The sequence below is a fragment of the Tetranychus urticae genome, chromosome 3 (assembly GCF_039701765.1).
Source record: "Tetranychus urticae isolate SD_2017Ah chromosome 3, NJAU_TeUrti_SD_1.0, whole genome shotgun sequence".
Lineage (NCBI taxonomy): Eukaryota > Metazoa > Arthropoda > Arachnida > Trombidiformes > Tetranychidae > Tetranychus > Tetranychus urticae.
The window spans coordinates 5,691,900-5,704,556 of NC_142960.1; the positions used below are offsets into that span (position 1 = coordinate 5,691,900).

Here is a 12,657-nt window from a genome sequence, read left to right on the forward strand (position 1 = left end):
GAAGGCGAATAAATTGTTCCAGATGAGTCAACCATAGACAAAGTACCCATTGACACACTATTCATCAAAATTATTGGCTTGCTAATGTGTGTACAAAAACTCATCAACAACGCTAGCAATTTTTCGCCTCTTAGCCTTCGAATGTTAATCAACCTTATAACGTAGTTATTTAAAACGCGAATCAACTTTGAACACCGTTGATAGTTGTCTATATAAACAGAGTTGATTTTGTTTTTTTAATTCTGGTTAGAGATACAAAATACATAGTATTTAAGACAAGCGATTGAAGATTTGATTAAACACATTTTCTACACCTTTGTCTCGATCAGAAAAGTTGATAATTTTTTGTTTATATTCTCTCGATGTTTTCTGTTTCTAGAATTCACCAAGTAAATATATCTGCTTATAACAATTTTGTGAGCTAATGATTTGATAGCTTTTTGTGGTTAAACATAAAGAACAGAAATCGTTTTTCTCCTTTGCTTGAAAAAATCGCATCTTCTACACGGCTGGACTTACAGTTTTTGTTGATTTAAAAAGAGCTAAGATCCTTTCAACTCTTTTCACTCCACTTGGAGTCATAATATCCTGAAAAAGACAAAAATAATATTAGTTAGGATTTCATGAGATTCGGAATGATGGAAATATTTGAGAAAATAGAAAATACAATCTCAGTAGAAAAATATTTTCATAGATTGTGACTTACCGCTAAATGGGTAAACTCGTGAAGCTTTGTGAGAACATCGATCATCTTCTCGAACCCTTGAGAAGGTAGCAAATTTTTAATCATGTCACAGTACTGCATATTTTCCTTAATACCGCAACCAATAAGTAATGATATGCAGGCAGCTATTATACAATGTTCCATGTGTTTACCAGATTTAGCTAAAACCTGGTTTAAGAGTGTATCTTGCATGGCTTCAGTCAAGGGTTTATCTTGATGCGAATCCAGTAATAAGTCTGCTTCTTTATCTGTTTTTTCAGCTTCTTCGCATCTTTCCTCGAATATAGCGATGAGTTGTTTTACTTTAAAACCGCTGTCCATTAACTCATCCCGTATGTTTACACAGTATTCAACAAAATTAATCTCTAGGCACAGTAAAAGTACTATCAAGTCAAATCTTGAATCTGGAACAGTGAATGAGGGAAGTTCAAATAGACATTCCAGAAGAAGTTGAAAGAGCCCAGTGAACGAGCCAACTTTGAAACAACCCTCACTCGATTCGGAAGTAAGGTTAGTTAATACTCTCAATATGGACAGTAATGTGGACAATTGTGATTGTGATTCCGTCATAAAAATTATACTGTTCTTGAGATATTTGATTAAGTCGATACATCGGTAGATGAATTTACCACCTTGATATTCAATAATATAATTTTGGTTCTCTTGATTCATAAAAGTAACGTTTTCAATAACCTTCAGAGTTCTTTCAATCTTATGAAGTAATCCTTTGTCTACGATCTCTTCTTCCCAGACAATGTCATCACGGATGAGGCTATTGGATTCATCAATTGTTTTATTACATAAAAAATCGATTCCTTTAAGATTTCTCAATTCTTCTTTACACCATTCTCCAGCTCTTTTGGATGTTAAACCAAGCAATGCTTCCAATGCTAGTTTACCAGCTGTAATGTTATTCGAGTTAAGAAATTTTCCATGACCTTTGGTTTTCATTTCATCGCATAGCTTTTTAACTTTTTCTTTGTAATTTTTGTCAACACTATCTTCTTCTTCGTCTGTCCTGGTTTCCAGAAGCTCCAACATCAAACTGATGACGATGAAAAAGCGTGAAAAAAGGTGAAAAGAATAAAAAGAGAATTAAAAAATGGCAACAGTAATTTTACAATGACGAGTTTGAATTAGATGAATGATTATGATGATCTAAATGTTTATAAATCTAACCTTGTCAAGGTAGACAAGCTTAAAGCGCTAATAAATCACGATAAATGCAAACTGAAACAAAATTTTAAATAACACTTGTTCAACAGTAAATATCGACACATAGTAGCTGAATATAAATATAGCTATTTTTGTCTTGCTTGATAGATAGCCATGAAGCATGGGAACTAAAATTAAAGGTGAAATGGTTTAAATCATCATAATCATTATCTACGAATTAATATAATACCTTAAAGCATTCGGATCTATATCCATGGTCATCCGATCTTGATTATAAACATACATGAGAGCCGAAGTACAAAGAGCTAAATTAGGATTGGAGCAGGCATCCATTAAGGCACTAATTATCTTTGGCATGTCATCATGAGCTCGAAGATGCATTCTAAATTCAGCTCGCTGACACTGATTAGCCAAACCAAGGATACTTAGACACCTAGTATTTATGTTATTGACCCGGCTCAGTCCATCAAGATAAAACTTAATATCACCATCAAACTCTTCCCTTTCACCCAATTCAGCACATTGGTGTGCCTTTTTGACCCGTCTTAGTCTAATGTAATCATCCTCATCATTTTCATGGTGGGAAGAAGAGTGTGAATGGTGTGAATGAGAATGGTGGCGAGATGACGATGATGAAGATGATGTTTGTGAAGATACTGGATCATGGGAGTGTTGATTATGGGTTGAGGTACCATTTCTTGTTGAATTTACAGATCCACTGGTGGCAACACTAGAGGAGCCATAAGAACCAGATGATTTACTATTTTTCTGGGATCCATCAAAGAAGGTATAGTCATCACCAAAGGTTGAACCACTTTCATCAAAATCTGATTTAAAGAAATCCCGAGCATTGAAGTAAGACTTTTTAACTGAATCCTGGCTTTTATTGAAAAATTTTTTCTTCTTGTTAGAGGTAGACATATCAAAAGTAATTGGTACCAATAGAATAGCTAAAATGTAACAATGATAATGAAATGATTAGTTCACAAATTCACACACATATTAACATTCGTAAGAGTAAAATAAAGTGTCTTTCTTACTCTCTCTCACACATACAAAATCTCTCTCTCTCTCTTCTCTCTATCTTTCTTTCTTTTTCTCTGTCTAGCTATTAGCTTATGACGCTTTTTCCCCTATCATTTTTTTCCTTGCTTTCTCCTCTTCCACTTTCCTTTCATGAAACATTTCAATCTTTCAAATAGACTCACCTTTTCATTTGGTTAAATAGTCATTTATAAAGTGAGAAAAAAAGATAGAGATGATGTAGGAATTAAAGATCAACCCTAAAGTTAGATTGATAAACAAAAGAAAGCTATTGGTTATACATGCTTTTGATTAACCATAAAATTATTTACTTAAAGAAGATGGAAAACAAAAGTCGATCCTTGATTAAACAAATAAAAGGCAGTAAATTTTATAGAAATTTCACTGTTTAAATGGTTTCCGTAATTAAAAAGGTGTTGAATTTCAATAAACTAAAAATCTGATGAACATTTAGAGGTAAAAATGATGAAAATTCACTTGAAATATTTTCATGAACAAGTTTAAATTGTCAAGTTGGTTATACAAAATGTCATTTATAAACGGTCCCTGCTAAATAGCACATCTTTTCAAAAGCTATTCAACACACATTATCCTCAATTGTTTTCTTTCACCATTTTAAACAAATATTGTTAACAATGGGTAAAGAATTGTCTCGACCGGTCGGTTTGTACATCTTATTTTTGTTACTCGTGTTAATTACGTTAACTGTTATGTCTTTTTTTCTGGTATTTTCCACTATTTTTCAGATACGAAGTATTAGTGCTAGTGTTTCCAAGATTGCTGATAGAAATGCCACTTCAGCAAAAATTGAAGATTTAACAGATCTTTTTGTGCAGATCCGTAACGATTATGAAGGTGCTGCTGCAACCAAAACCTTTGCATTTAACTCTTTAAATAGAGACTTGTCTGATACCGTTAAGACTTTCAATCGAATATTTGTCTCCTTCAGTGCTTTGCTAGAGAGTCAAAAAAAAATATTCGAAACAAATGTTCAAATGTTGTTTGCTGATGTCGGTCAAACTTCGGATTTTTGCAAAAATATTTACCGGGCAAATCTTGACGCGGAATTTCAATTATACATCGTGCTAAATCAGAGGATAGACGAAGCAAAGTTGGAAGGAATAAATAAGAAATTACAAGAAGATATATTACCAAGCAATATGACATTCCTAACTGGTCCCAACTTCCAATTGAATAGCTTTCTTAAATATCGAAACGCTAAGCAAATCCATGGAGGAGATTATCTAACTAAAAGCTCTAATTTAGCACTTGATTATTTTCCCGAAACTGATCTTAGAAAAATCAAACTCAGCTCTTATACAACTGTGAATGGGTTATTTTTACTTGACCCACCAGGAACTCAAAACAGCACTAATATTGATATCTACACAAATGTGACACTTACATCTAGTGATACTAATCATCCTCAGTTTATTCATAATCTAAGTGCTTTCACTGTTTATGCTCAGGAAATTATTCCCCTCAATTGACTGGCAATTTGGTTCCTATGAACATGACAAAGACGCTATAACTCGATATTGTACTATTCGGCTCTTTGGCAGTCATTGAAGAGATATGTGAGAGTCATATTAATGATTAACTGGATTGCTATTATTGGGATAATGGATGGATTATTGGAAGATGTTTCTATTGCCTGAATAAAAGATTATCAAACATGACTTGGAGACTTGACCCGACTCAATGAATTAACATTTTCTCATCAAATTACCGAAAATCTCTAAACTCTTAATTTTGCCAATCATAATTACGAGTAAAGCTAAAATTATTGAGATTGATTTATTGAAATTCAAAACAATCCTGGAGATATTTTGCTTCGTCATTCTATCATTGTTAAGATTGGAAATTACTAATATTTTAAATAATTTGCTATTGAAATTGTTCAACCCAAGCACATGTTTTAGCTATTCAACACACATTATCCCAAAGAGTAAAGTAACTCTTTGCATTATCCTCAATTGTTTGGTCATTTAAACCAAATGCTGTTAGAAATGGCTGACAAATTGACTCGACCCGTCCTGTTGTATTTCTCATTTTTGTTGCTCGTGTTAATTACGTTAACTTTATTGGCTGGTTATCTGATTATTTACACTTCTTTTCAGATACAAAGTATTAGTTTTAGTTTTTCCCAGATTCCTGGAAAAAATGAAACTACAACAAAAATTGATTCTATGGCAGATTCTTATCAATCATACGGTGATATTATTGCATCTAATTTTTCTCAAAGAGAGCCTACATTTGATAAGTTACATGATGATCTGTTTGAATTGATGAAGGAAATTAACAAAAAATTTTATCCTTCGTCTGTTTTGCTTGAGAAAACTGAAGCAAATTTCAAGAAAAACTTTCCCATTGTGTATGCTCAGGCAAATGATGCTAAAGATTTTTGCGATAAAGCTTTTAAAGGATCTAATGAATTGGAAACTCAAGTTGCAGATTTGATTGCTGATTTAATGTCCAAAACATTGTTGGACGGAATAAATAAGAAATTACAAGAAGATATATTACCAAGCAATATGACATTCCTAACTGGTCTTAATTTCCAATTGAATAGCTTTCTTAAATTCCGAAAGGCTAAGCAAATCGATGGAGGAGATTATCTAGCTAAAAGCTCTAATTTAGAAACTGATTATTTTCCCGAAACTGATTTTACAAAAATCAAACTCAGCTCTTATGCAACTGTGAATGGGTCATTTTTACTTGACCCACCAGGAACTCCAGGCCTCGGTAATTCTATTGTCAGCACACAAGGTACACTTCCAGCTAATATTTCGTTCCCTCGTGATCTAAGTGCTTTCACTGTTTATGCTCAGGAAATTATTCCCCTCAATTGACTGGCAATTTGGTTCCTATGAACATGAAAAAGACGCTATAACTCGATATTGTACTGTTCGGCTCTTTGACAGTCGTTGAAGTGCAATGTGAGAGTCATATTAATGATCAACTTGATTGCTATTAGCGGGATAATGGGTGGATTCCAACTCATAATTTTTGTCAATTATGAGTTTATGATGAGCCAAATGAATTGTCTATTTTTAATGATTGATTTGCTCGATATGATTCAGTCATATGTTAAATCAAATATTGAATGTGAAAAAACCAAGGAAACATTAGGTTCTTAGCTAAAATTATTGAGCTTATTTATTGAAATTCAAAACAATCCTGGAGATATTTTGATTCGTCATTCTATCATTGTTAAGATTGGAAATCACAAATATTAAATAAATTGCTATTGAAATTGTTCAATCTTTGAGTCATGAGCTCAGTATCAGATGATATTTCAACTGTGAAAACAGTTATCTTTGATCAGAATGAGACTGACTGAGATCTAAACACATGAGTCTTCATCTCTCTGTAATCTGTTTATTTTTTCATCCATGTTTTCAATTCTTCTCTGTCTTTGTGAAAATTAAATTAACTCGACTATTAATTTTTAATTTTACCATATGATTTTGTATTATTAAACACTTTTACTTGCTACTCATTTAATTGCAATTTCATATTTATCCTCATGTTTTTAAGCTTAGTCTAACATTTTGTACATTAATACAGTTTGCAATACATCTTAAGGTTGGTTAAGATGATTCACTTTATGCTGCTTTTCAGTCGACAAGGTAAATTGCGTCTACAATCATGGTATGTACCTGGTGCCGATAAAAACAAGAAAAAGATTACTCGTGAATTAATGACCATTACCTTGAACCGAAAAGTGAAACACTGTTGTTTCTTCGATTGGAAGGATTTAAAGATTGTTTACAAACGCTATGCTAGTCTCTACTTTCTTTGTGCCATTGAACCAGAAGACAATGAGCTGCTTACCCTGGAGTTGATTCACCGCTATGTTGAGTTGTTGGACAAGTACTTTGGCTCGGTTTGTGAACTGGACATAATATTCAATTTTGAAAAGGCTTATTTCATTCTGAATGAGTTTGTATTGGGTGGTGAAGTACAAGAAACTAGTAAAAAATCTGTCCTCAAAGCTGTTGCTAGTCAAGATGTTATCGCTGAAGAAGAAACTTCATCTCATGGTTTCTTCGAGGAACATGGACTAGGCTGATCCATTTTATGATTAGACACGATTCACTTTTCTTAAGGAAGCCTGAAGACAATGAAAATTTTTGCTCATAACAATCAGAAAATATGCATCTTAATACTTAATTGATTGTGTATAATAGTCAAGATTGCTTTCATTCCACAATCTATTGTAACTCAAAGCTATAATATAAGAAATAATGAATTCTTAATGAAAATTTGCCTCTGTTATTAACTTGAACTTCAATGATTTACTTAAAGATTGTTTGACCAGTGACTTTTTGAAATAATTCCAGTTACTTTTCTCCTCTTCTCCATTTATCCAAATAGTTAATCTGAATACATAATATGAATTGCTTGAGCAGAACCGAAAGAGTTAGATACAAAGTTCAACGTGTGGACGATACATAATAGATTATATTTAACTACACATATTTACACTAAAAATATTTTAAACAAAATTCTAATCCCATCTGTAATGAGCATATGCCTTGTTGGTTTCCGCAAGTTTGTGGAGATCATATTTTTGTTTGATAGCTTTACCTTCGCCGTTAAAGGCAAAAATGAATTCTCTAACTAGAGCTGGAACATGAATCGCTCTCCATGGTTTGGGATGATCATGAGCTGCTCGATTAATCCATTTCATTCCAATATATTCCGATGTTTTATCTAACACAGGAAAGGGAACTGAATATGTAACACCACCCTTGGGTATATACTTAGTAATGACGACTGGTTTAACATTGGCAACGGCTTTTTTCATCAAAACAAGAGGATCCAATTCAAATTTAGCCTTCTTTTCTGGAGTATCGGCAGCTCTCCATTCAGCTAGTTGTTTTTTCTTGATTAGATACATCACCTCGCGAATCATATCCTCGTATTCAGCCTTTCGTCCACTACGATGCACAACATTAACAAATCGTCTGAGAAATGGGTCATAAAAATTGGAAGCATTGTGATCATTTGGAGCAGCAATGATCGGAGAAAAAGTCAATTCTTTAAATTTATCAGGTTCCTCGTTGATGAGCTTCAGTTGATTCTCTCTCCTGGGAATCGGTCGAACATACATTGGTGGCCAAACACTCCATCTAACTTGATAAATAACAGGAATTTTGGTCACTAATTTGTTGATAAAATTAAATGACTGATAAATAGTCATGGTTAACAATTAACTTAACCAGTTATTAAAATACAAAAAAATGCAAAACCAATGTTGCTTTAACATATGATTGGACTAATGGGAAAGTGTGAGAGTTACTCAAAATACACTAAATAACACACTTATCCAAACTTCATAATCCCCAAATCTTCACATGAATTTAACTTCAAACCTTTCTTTTGTAACATTAGATTCCTCAATTCTTATATCAAGAAGTTTCATCTTTATCTTAATTTTCGTCATCAATTATTTAAGAATCAATCAGGTAAGATATTTTCAAGATTCTAAATCCATCGTAAACATTTTGTATTGCAATATGAAAATCTGAATAAACCAAAATATTGTAATAAACCAAATCTTTACCAATCTAGTTTGAACACTGAAAAGCTCTCGAAAAGCTTATCGAATCCTTCTGATTATTTAACTACAAGTTTAGATTCAAGAACTGATTATTATCCAGGTAACATCTAATATGTAAAATGACGAAACCCTCATCTCGTTCAGCTTCTGTTTATTTCTCTTTTTTGATATTTGTGTTGGTTTGTATTACATTTTTGATAGTTGTTTTAATCATTGCCACTGCTCTTCAGATAAACAAAGTAAGATCTGATATAATCCAAGCCTCAGATAGAAATGAAACAGCCCAAAAAATAAATTCAATAATGGATCTGTATAATTCATTCGGCGCAGCTATCAATTCGCACGTTGGAAATTATAGCAAAATATTTGCTTCCCTCAATGGTGACATTAAATCATATGGTTCTCGCATCGCCTATCAGCACAAACTTGTAACCAGTGAAGAAAAGACGAGAATAAAAATATATCAAAGTGAACATATTTCTTTCTCTAATAACGTAAATGTGATCTTTGGCTTATGTAACGCTTCATTTATCAGCTCAGATAGACTTTCGACCAAATTTGTTGTTGCCGAATCAACTTGGTCAAATTTCAATACACAAAGCGGTTTATCTAAATTTTATGATGATTTGCGTAAAATAATATTGCCAGCGAAGTCCACATTCCTTGTAAATTCAAACTTCAATACTTCGCTATTTTCTCGTAAAACAAAGCCAGTTCCAGGAGGAGATTATCTCGCTATTCATGATAACAAACCAGGAAATTATTACGAAGCAAGACCTAATCTCACTGACTTTACAAAAATCAAGTTGAAGACTACAACTGCCACCAGCAATGGACGATTTTTCATCGAGCAACCAGGCAGCAATGTGACCAATAAAAATCTTTCCGTCAACGTTACGACTCCTAATATACAGTTGCAAACGAAATTTGATCAATTTGCTATTCATGGCGTTGAAATTACCGATTAATGAATGATGGAAAATAAAACAATTAGAAAAGACAAATTTGACAAAAATGTTGATTAGATGCTAATAAATCGGATACTTAAATGTATCAGTTACTTTCGTGTGAACTTGAAGTCAAAATCAGCCTTTTCTTGAATCCATATTTGAGCGCTTGTCGGATGCAATGTTAAGAGTAGATTGAAAAGAAAGTGATTAATAGTTGTTTGAAATCAAAAGGTTGGCAAAGAGTTAATTAGAAAATTAAGGTTAAATATAAAGCAATTTTATATAAAGGATGAGTCTAAAACTGACCTTTAATTGTCTTGACAACTTTCTTGAATCCAAAGCTTGATATTGAACTAAATGTTTAAACAATTATATCAAAAGAGGAAAGTTAAAATCACGTCCAAAGGCTCCCAAAATTTCCGTGACTCAGCTGTTCATCTTCACCTTCATCTTAAATTTGAGAATGAATTCACAACCAGCATGTTAAACATGAATCCTTGAAGTGAACAGCTAATTACTCAGAAGCCAAGATATTAGAATTTTTTCCCGTTGTAATCGATTCCTAAGATACAAACTGGTAAGAAAAGATCATTAATTTAACCAGAAATTGGAAGGGTTTAAGAAATGGGAATCTCAAAAGCTTTGGGTTAATTTGGTCGAGAAAATATTTCTCATTGGTAAGCTTGGAAAAATGTTAGTCTTTGAAACTTGTTCAATGAACAAAGTAGCACTTTTTAAATGTATCACTTAAAGTTGACAATTAATTTGCGACAATTAGCAGACAATAAAAGACAGAGTAAACAATGAAACAAAAATTACCTTAACCTTAAGCATTCTCGCATCCAAACAATTGTTCTTGGAAAAGAAGACTTTGAATTCACTAACAAATTTGATGGCTCAAAATTTCAATTCGACAATACTTTGGTGGTTTTTCCAGAAGATGTGAGAAAAGTGACATTTGAATTTGATGGATCCATGGATAAACTTCGATTATCGAAGAGAAGGACGTCCTAAATCTAGCTCAAAGTTAAATCAAATTGAAACCAACCATCAAAGAAAACGTAAAAATGATGAGACGACCCGAAGACGGATCATTGGAAGTAAACCAGAGAAGGAAAAACTATTAAAATTTTGAATTCCATGTAGTTTTATGATTCAATAGATTGCTTGTTGGTTGCAAACAAAGCAAAAGTCCATTTTGGATGCTTAATTACGTGGAAAAAGTCATCACACAACGACATAACAAGAAATTTTCAATAGCAAAAACAATAACTGTTTGTTGGTTGTTACTGAAAAGACACAATTAACACATTTGTACACACATTGACACAAATGGGCAAAAACGGGCGAAAATCTTTTTCTTTCAAATTTAAACTCATTTAGTTTGTAAAGAAATAAAATCTGAGTCCATTGGTGCTATTAAATAGTTCATACGATAGATAGTTTTCCAGAAAATCGAGGCCAAAGTTGGAACTTCGATCGCCTTTTATGCGATTATGGAAGCAGATTTTTTCACGAAACTGATTTCACTAATGTTACTTTTGATTACCAACAAGAAAGTAAACTTATTTTGAGAAATAAAGTTTTCTGGTTTCTTTAAAGCAGATCGTTTCGATTTTGACTTAAACCTGTCGCATTTTGTGACCGTAACATTTAGACAGCGGAAACTTATTATTCTGCGATAAAAATTAGTAGCCCACACCATGAATCGAACATTTTTCGAAATTTCTTTACAGTTCTCTTGATTTTGGCCATTGGCCTTAAAACTTTGAGTCTAAAAATTTCGTGAATGGCATCACCTAGAATCTTCAATCTTACACCAATCAATAGATTTTATTAGTGGCTGTTATTGTATAAATTTTAGATGCTACAAAAAAGTTATAACATTAGATTGCTATTGATGTTAGGGTTCGAGACTCGCCTTATAAATTTAAATGGTTACTCAAATGCGAATTGACATAAATGGCCAGAAACGGATAAAAATCATTATTTTTGCTTATGTTGATTTGTAGGGACATGCAAAGGAATCCAATTTTACTATTTAAAAGTTTCTCTGATGAACCGTTTTCGCGTGAAGCAAGTCCAAATTTGGAACTTCGATCGCCTTTTCCGCAAACATGGAAGCATATTTTTACATGAAACTTAATTCACTCATGTAACTTTTGATGCCTAACCAGAAAATGCACTTAAATTTGAAAATAACATTTTCTTTTTCTGTAAAACAGATCAAGTTCGATTTTGACTTAAACCTGTCGCATTTGGCGATCAGAAGACTTAGAAAGATGAAACTTAATATTCTTCGATAAAAATTTATGGTAAAATATTACGTCTGAAAGATTTTTGCAATTTCTCTACAGTTCGCTTGATTTCGGCCATCGACCTAAAAACTTTGGCCATCAATATTTCGAGAATGGCATCACTTACAATGATCATTCTTTCACTAATTCAATTCTCTACTAATACATAATTTAACTCAATTCAATAACTTTCGATTAGTGCATTTTAGTTATGATTTTCGGGCAGTAAATGCACGACAAACAACTTATTCAACAAAACAAACTCAAATAAATGAATATCTTAGTAAATAAACCATTTTTCTGGTTAAACTGGCAAAAGAAATGCAAAGAGTGCTGTCAAATGCTCGAAAAGTTTGAGTTAAGAGTTGAAACTTAGTGAAGGTTATAAGGAAATAGCATCTGAGTCCATTGTTGCTATTAAATAATTCCTCCGATGGACAGTTTTCGAAGAAATCGAGTTCAAAGTTGAAACTTTGATCGCTTTTTGTACAATAACGGAAGCAAATTTCTTCATGAAACTTATTTTGAAGATGTAACTTTTGATGAACAACCAGAAAATGTATACATTTTGAGGAATAAAGTTTTCAGTTTCCTTTAAAGCAGATCATTTCGATTTTCACCTAAACCTGTCGCATTTTGTGATTGTAAGAGTTAGCGAGCTGAAAATTATTATTTGTCCATAAAAATTGTTGGCTCACATCATGGATTTATTACTTTCTGCAATTTAAACACAGTTTTTGTTAATTTTGGGCATTGGCCTTAAAACTTTGAGATTCAATAATTCAATAATAACATCATCTTCAATCATCATTCTTCATCATCACTTATAAATCGAGATCAAATCAAATACTAAATACTTTTAGACCATCTAAAAACTTTGCTTTGATTTGATCTAAG

The 12,657-nt window shown here is 32.6% G+C and overlaps 4 protein-coding genes and 1 pseudogene across 7 annotated transcripts; 3 read left to right on the plus strand and 2 right to left on the minus strand.

Annotated features, from left to right (window-relative positions):
- Positions 1-204: 204 nt before the first annotated feature.
- On the minus strand, positions 205-3,455 carry wapl (cohesin release factor wings apart-like). 3 transcript variants are annotated; one of them, XM_015939564.3, is made up of 5 exons: positions 3,256-3,455; positions 3,109-3,183; positions 2,130-2,850; positions 707-1,769; positions 205-588 (listed from the first exon to the last, which is right to left on the minus strand). In XM_015939564.3, the coding sequence occupies exons 3-5, from the start codon at positions 2,819-2,821 to the stop codon at positions 502-504; spliced, it is 1,842 nt and encodes a 613-aa protein (XP_015795050.1). In that variant the 5' UTR covers positions 2,822-2,850; positions 3,109-3,183; positions 3,256-3,455; the 3' UTR covers positions 205-501. The 3 variants fall into 3 exon arrangements, with proteins under 3 accessions (XP_015795050.1, XP_089125761.1, XP_015795049.1); XM_089269635.1 differs by lacking the exon at positions 3,109-3,183; XM_015939563.2 differs by having other exon boundaries at positions 3,109-3,455.
- A 23-nt stretch (positions 3,456-3,478) lies between these two features.
- On the plus strand, positions 3,479-7,212 carry LOC149093248 (uncharacterized). Its single transcript, XM_089269637.1, has 2 exons — positions 3,479-3,603; positions 3,691-7,212. The coding sequence occupies exons 1-2, from the start codon at positions 3,580-3,582 to the stop codon at positions 4,432-4,434; spliced, it is 768 nt and encodes a 255-aa protein (XP_089125763.1). The 5' UTR covers positions 3,479-3,579; the 3' UTR covers positions 4,435-7,212.
- On the plus strand, positions 4,941-7,212 carry LOC107371475 (AP-1 complex subunit sigma-2 pseudogene; annotated as a pseudogene). Its single transcript, XR_001570819.3, has one exon. The product of XR_001570819.3 is annotated as an AP-1 complex subunit sigma-2 pseudogene (transcript).
- Positions 7,213-7,391: 179 nt separating this feature from the next.
- mRpS7 (mitochondrial ribosomal protein S7) lies at positions 7,392-8,262 on the minus strand. The gene has a single exon (XM_015939567.2). The coding sequence runs from the start codon at positions 8,151-8,153 to the stop codon at positions 7,458-7,460; it is 696 nt and encodes a 231-aa protein (XP_015795053.2). The 5' UTR covers positions 8,154-8,262; the 3' UTR covers positions 7,392-7,457.
- Positions 8,263-8,264: 2 nt separating this feature from the next.
- Positions 8,265-9,585, plus strand: LOC149093249 (uncharacterized). Its single transcript, XM_089269636.1, has 2 exons — positions 8,265-8,418; positions 8,744-9,585. The coding sequence occupies exons 1-2, from the start codon at positions 8,308-8,310 to the stop codon at positions 9,479-9,481; spliced, it is 849 nt and encodes a 282-aa protein (XP_089125762.1). The 5' UTR covers positions 8,265-8,307; the 3' UTR covers positions 9,482-9,585.
- The last annotated feature ends 3,072 nt before the right edge of the window (positions 9,586-12,657 follow it).

Excerpts from the sequence above, each read along its gene's own strand:
- wapl (XM_089269635.1), bottom strand. The coding sequence starts at position 2,821 with ATGTCTACCTCTAACAAGAAGAAAAAATTTTTCAATAAAAGCCAGGAT. Across the intron at positions 1,770-2,129 it reads ATAGATCCGAATGCTTTAAG|TTTGATGTTGGAGCTTCTGG; the intron begins GTATTATATTAA and ends CATCGTCATCAG. Across the intron at positions 589-706 it reads ACGAGTTTACCCATTTAGCG|GATATTATGACTCCAAGTGG; the intron begins GTAAGTCACAAT and ends TGTCTTTTTCAG.
- LOC149093248 (XM_089269637.1), top strand. The coding sequence starts at position 3,580 with ATGGGTAAAGAATTGTCTCGACCG. Across the intron at positions 3,604-3,690 it reads GTAAAGAATTGTCTCGACCG|ATACGAAGTATTAGTGCTAG; the intron begins GTCGGTTTGTAC and ends ACTATTTTTCAG.
- mRpS7 (XM_015939567.2), bottom strand. The coding sequence starts at position 8,153 with ATGACTATTTATCAGTCATTTAATTTTATCAACAAATTAGTGACCAAA.
- LOC149093249 (XM_089269636.1), top strand. The coding sequence starts at position 8,308 with ATGAATTTAACTTCAAACCTTTCTTTTGTAACATTAGATTCCTCAATT. Across the intron at positions 8,419-8,743 it reads ATTATTTAAGAATCAATCAG|ATAAACAAAGTAAGATCTGA; the intron begins GTAAGATATTTT and ends ACTGCTCTTCAG.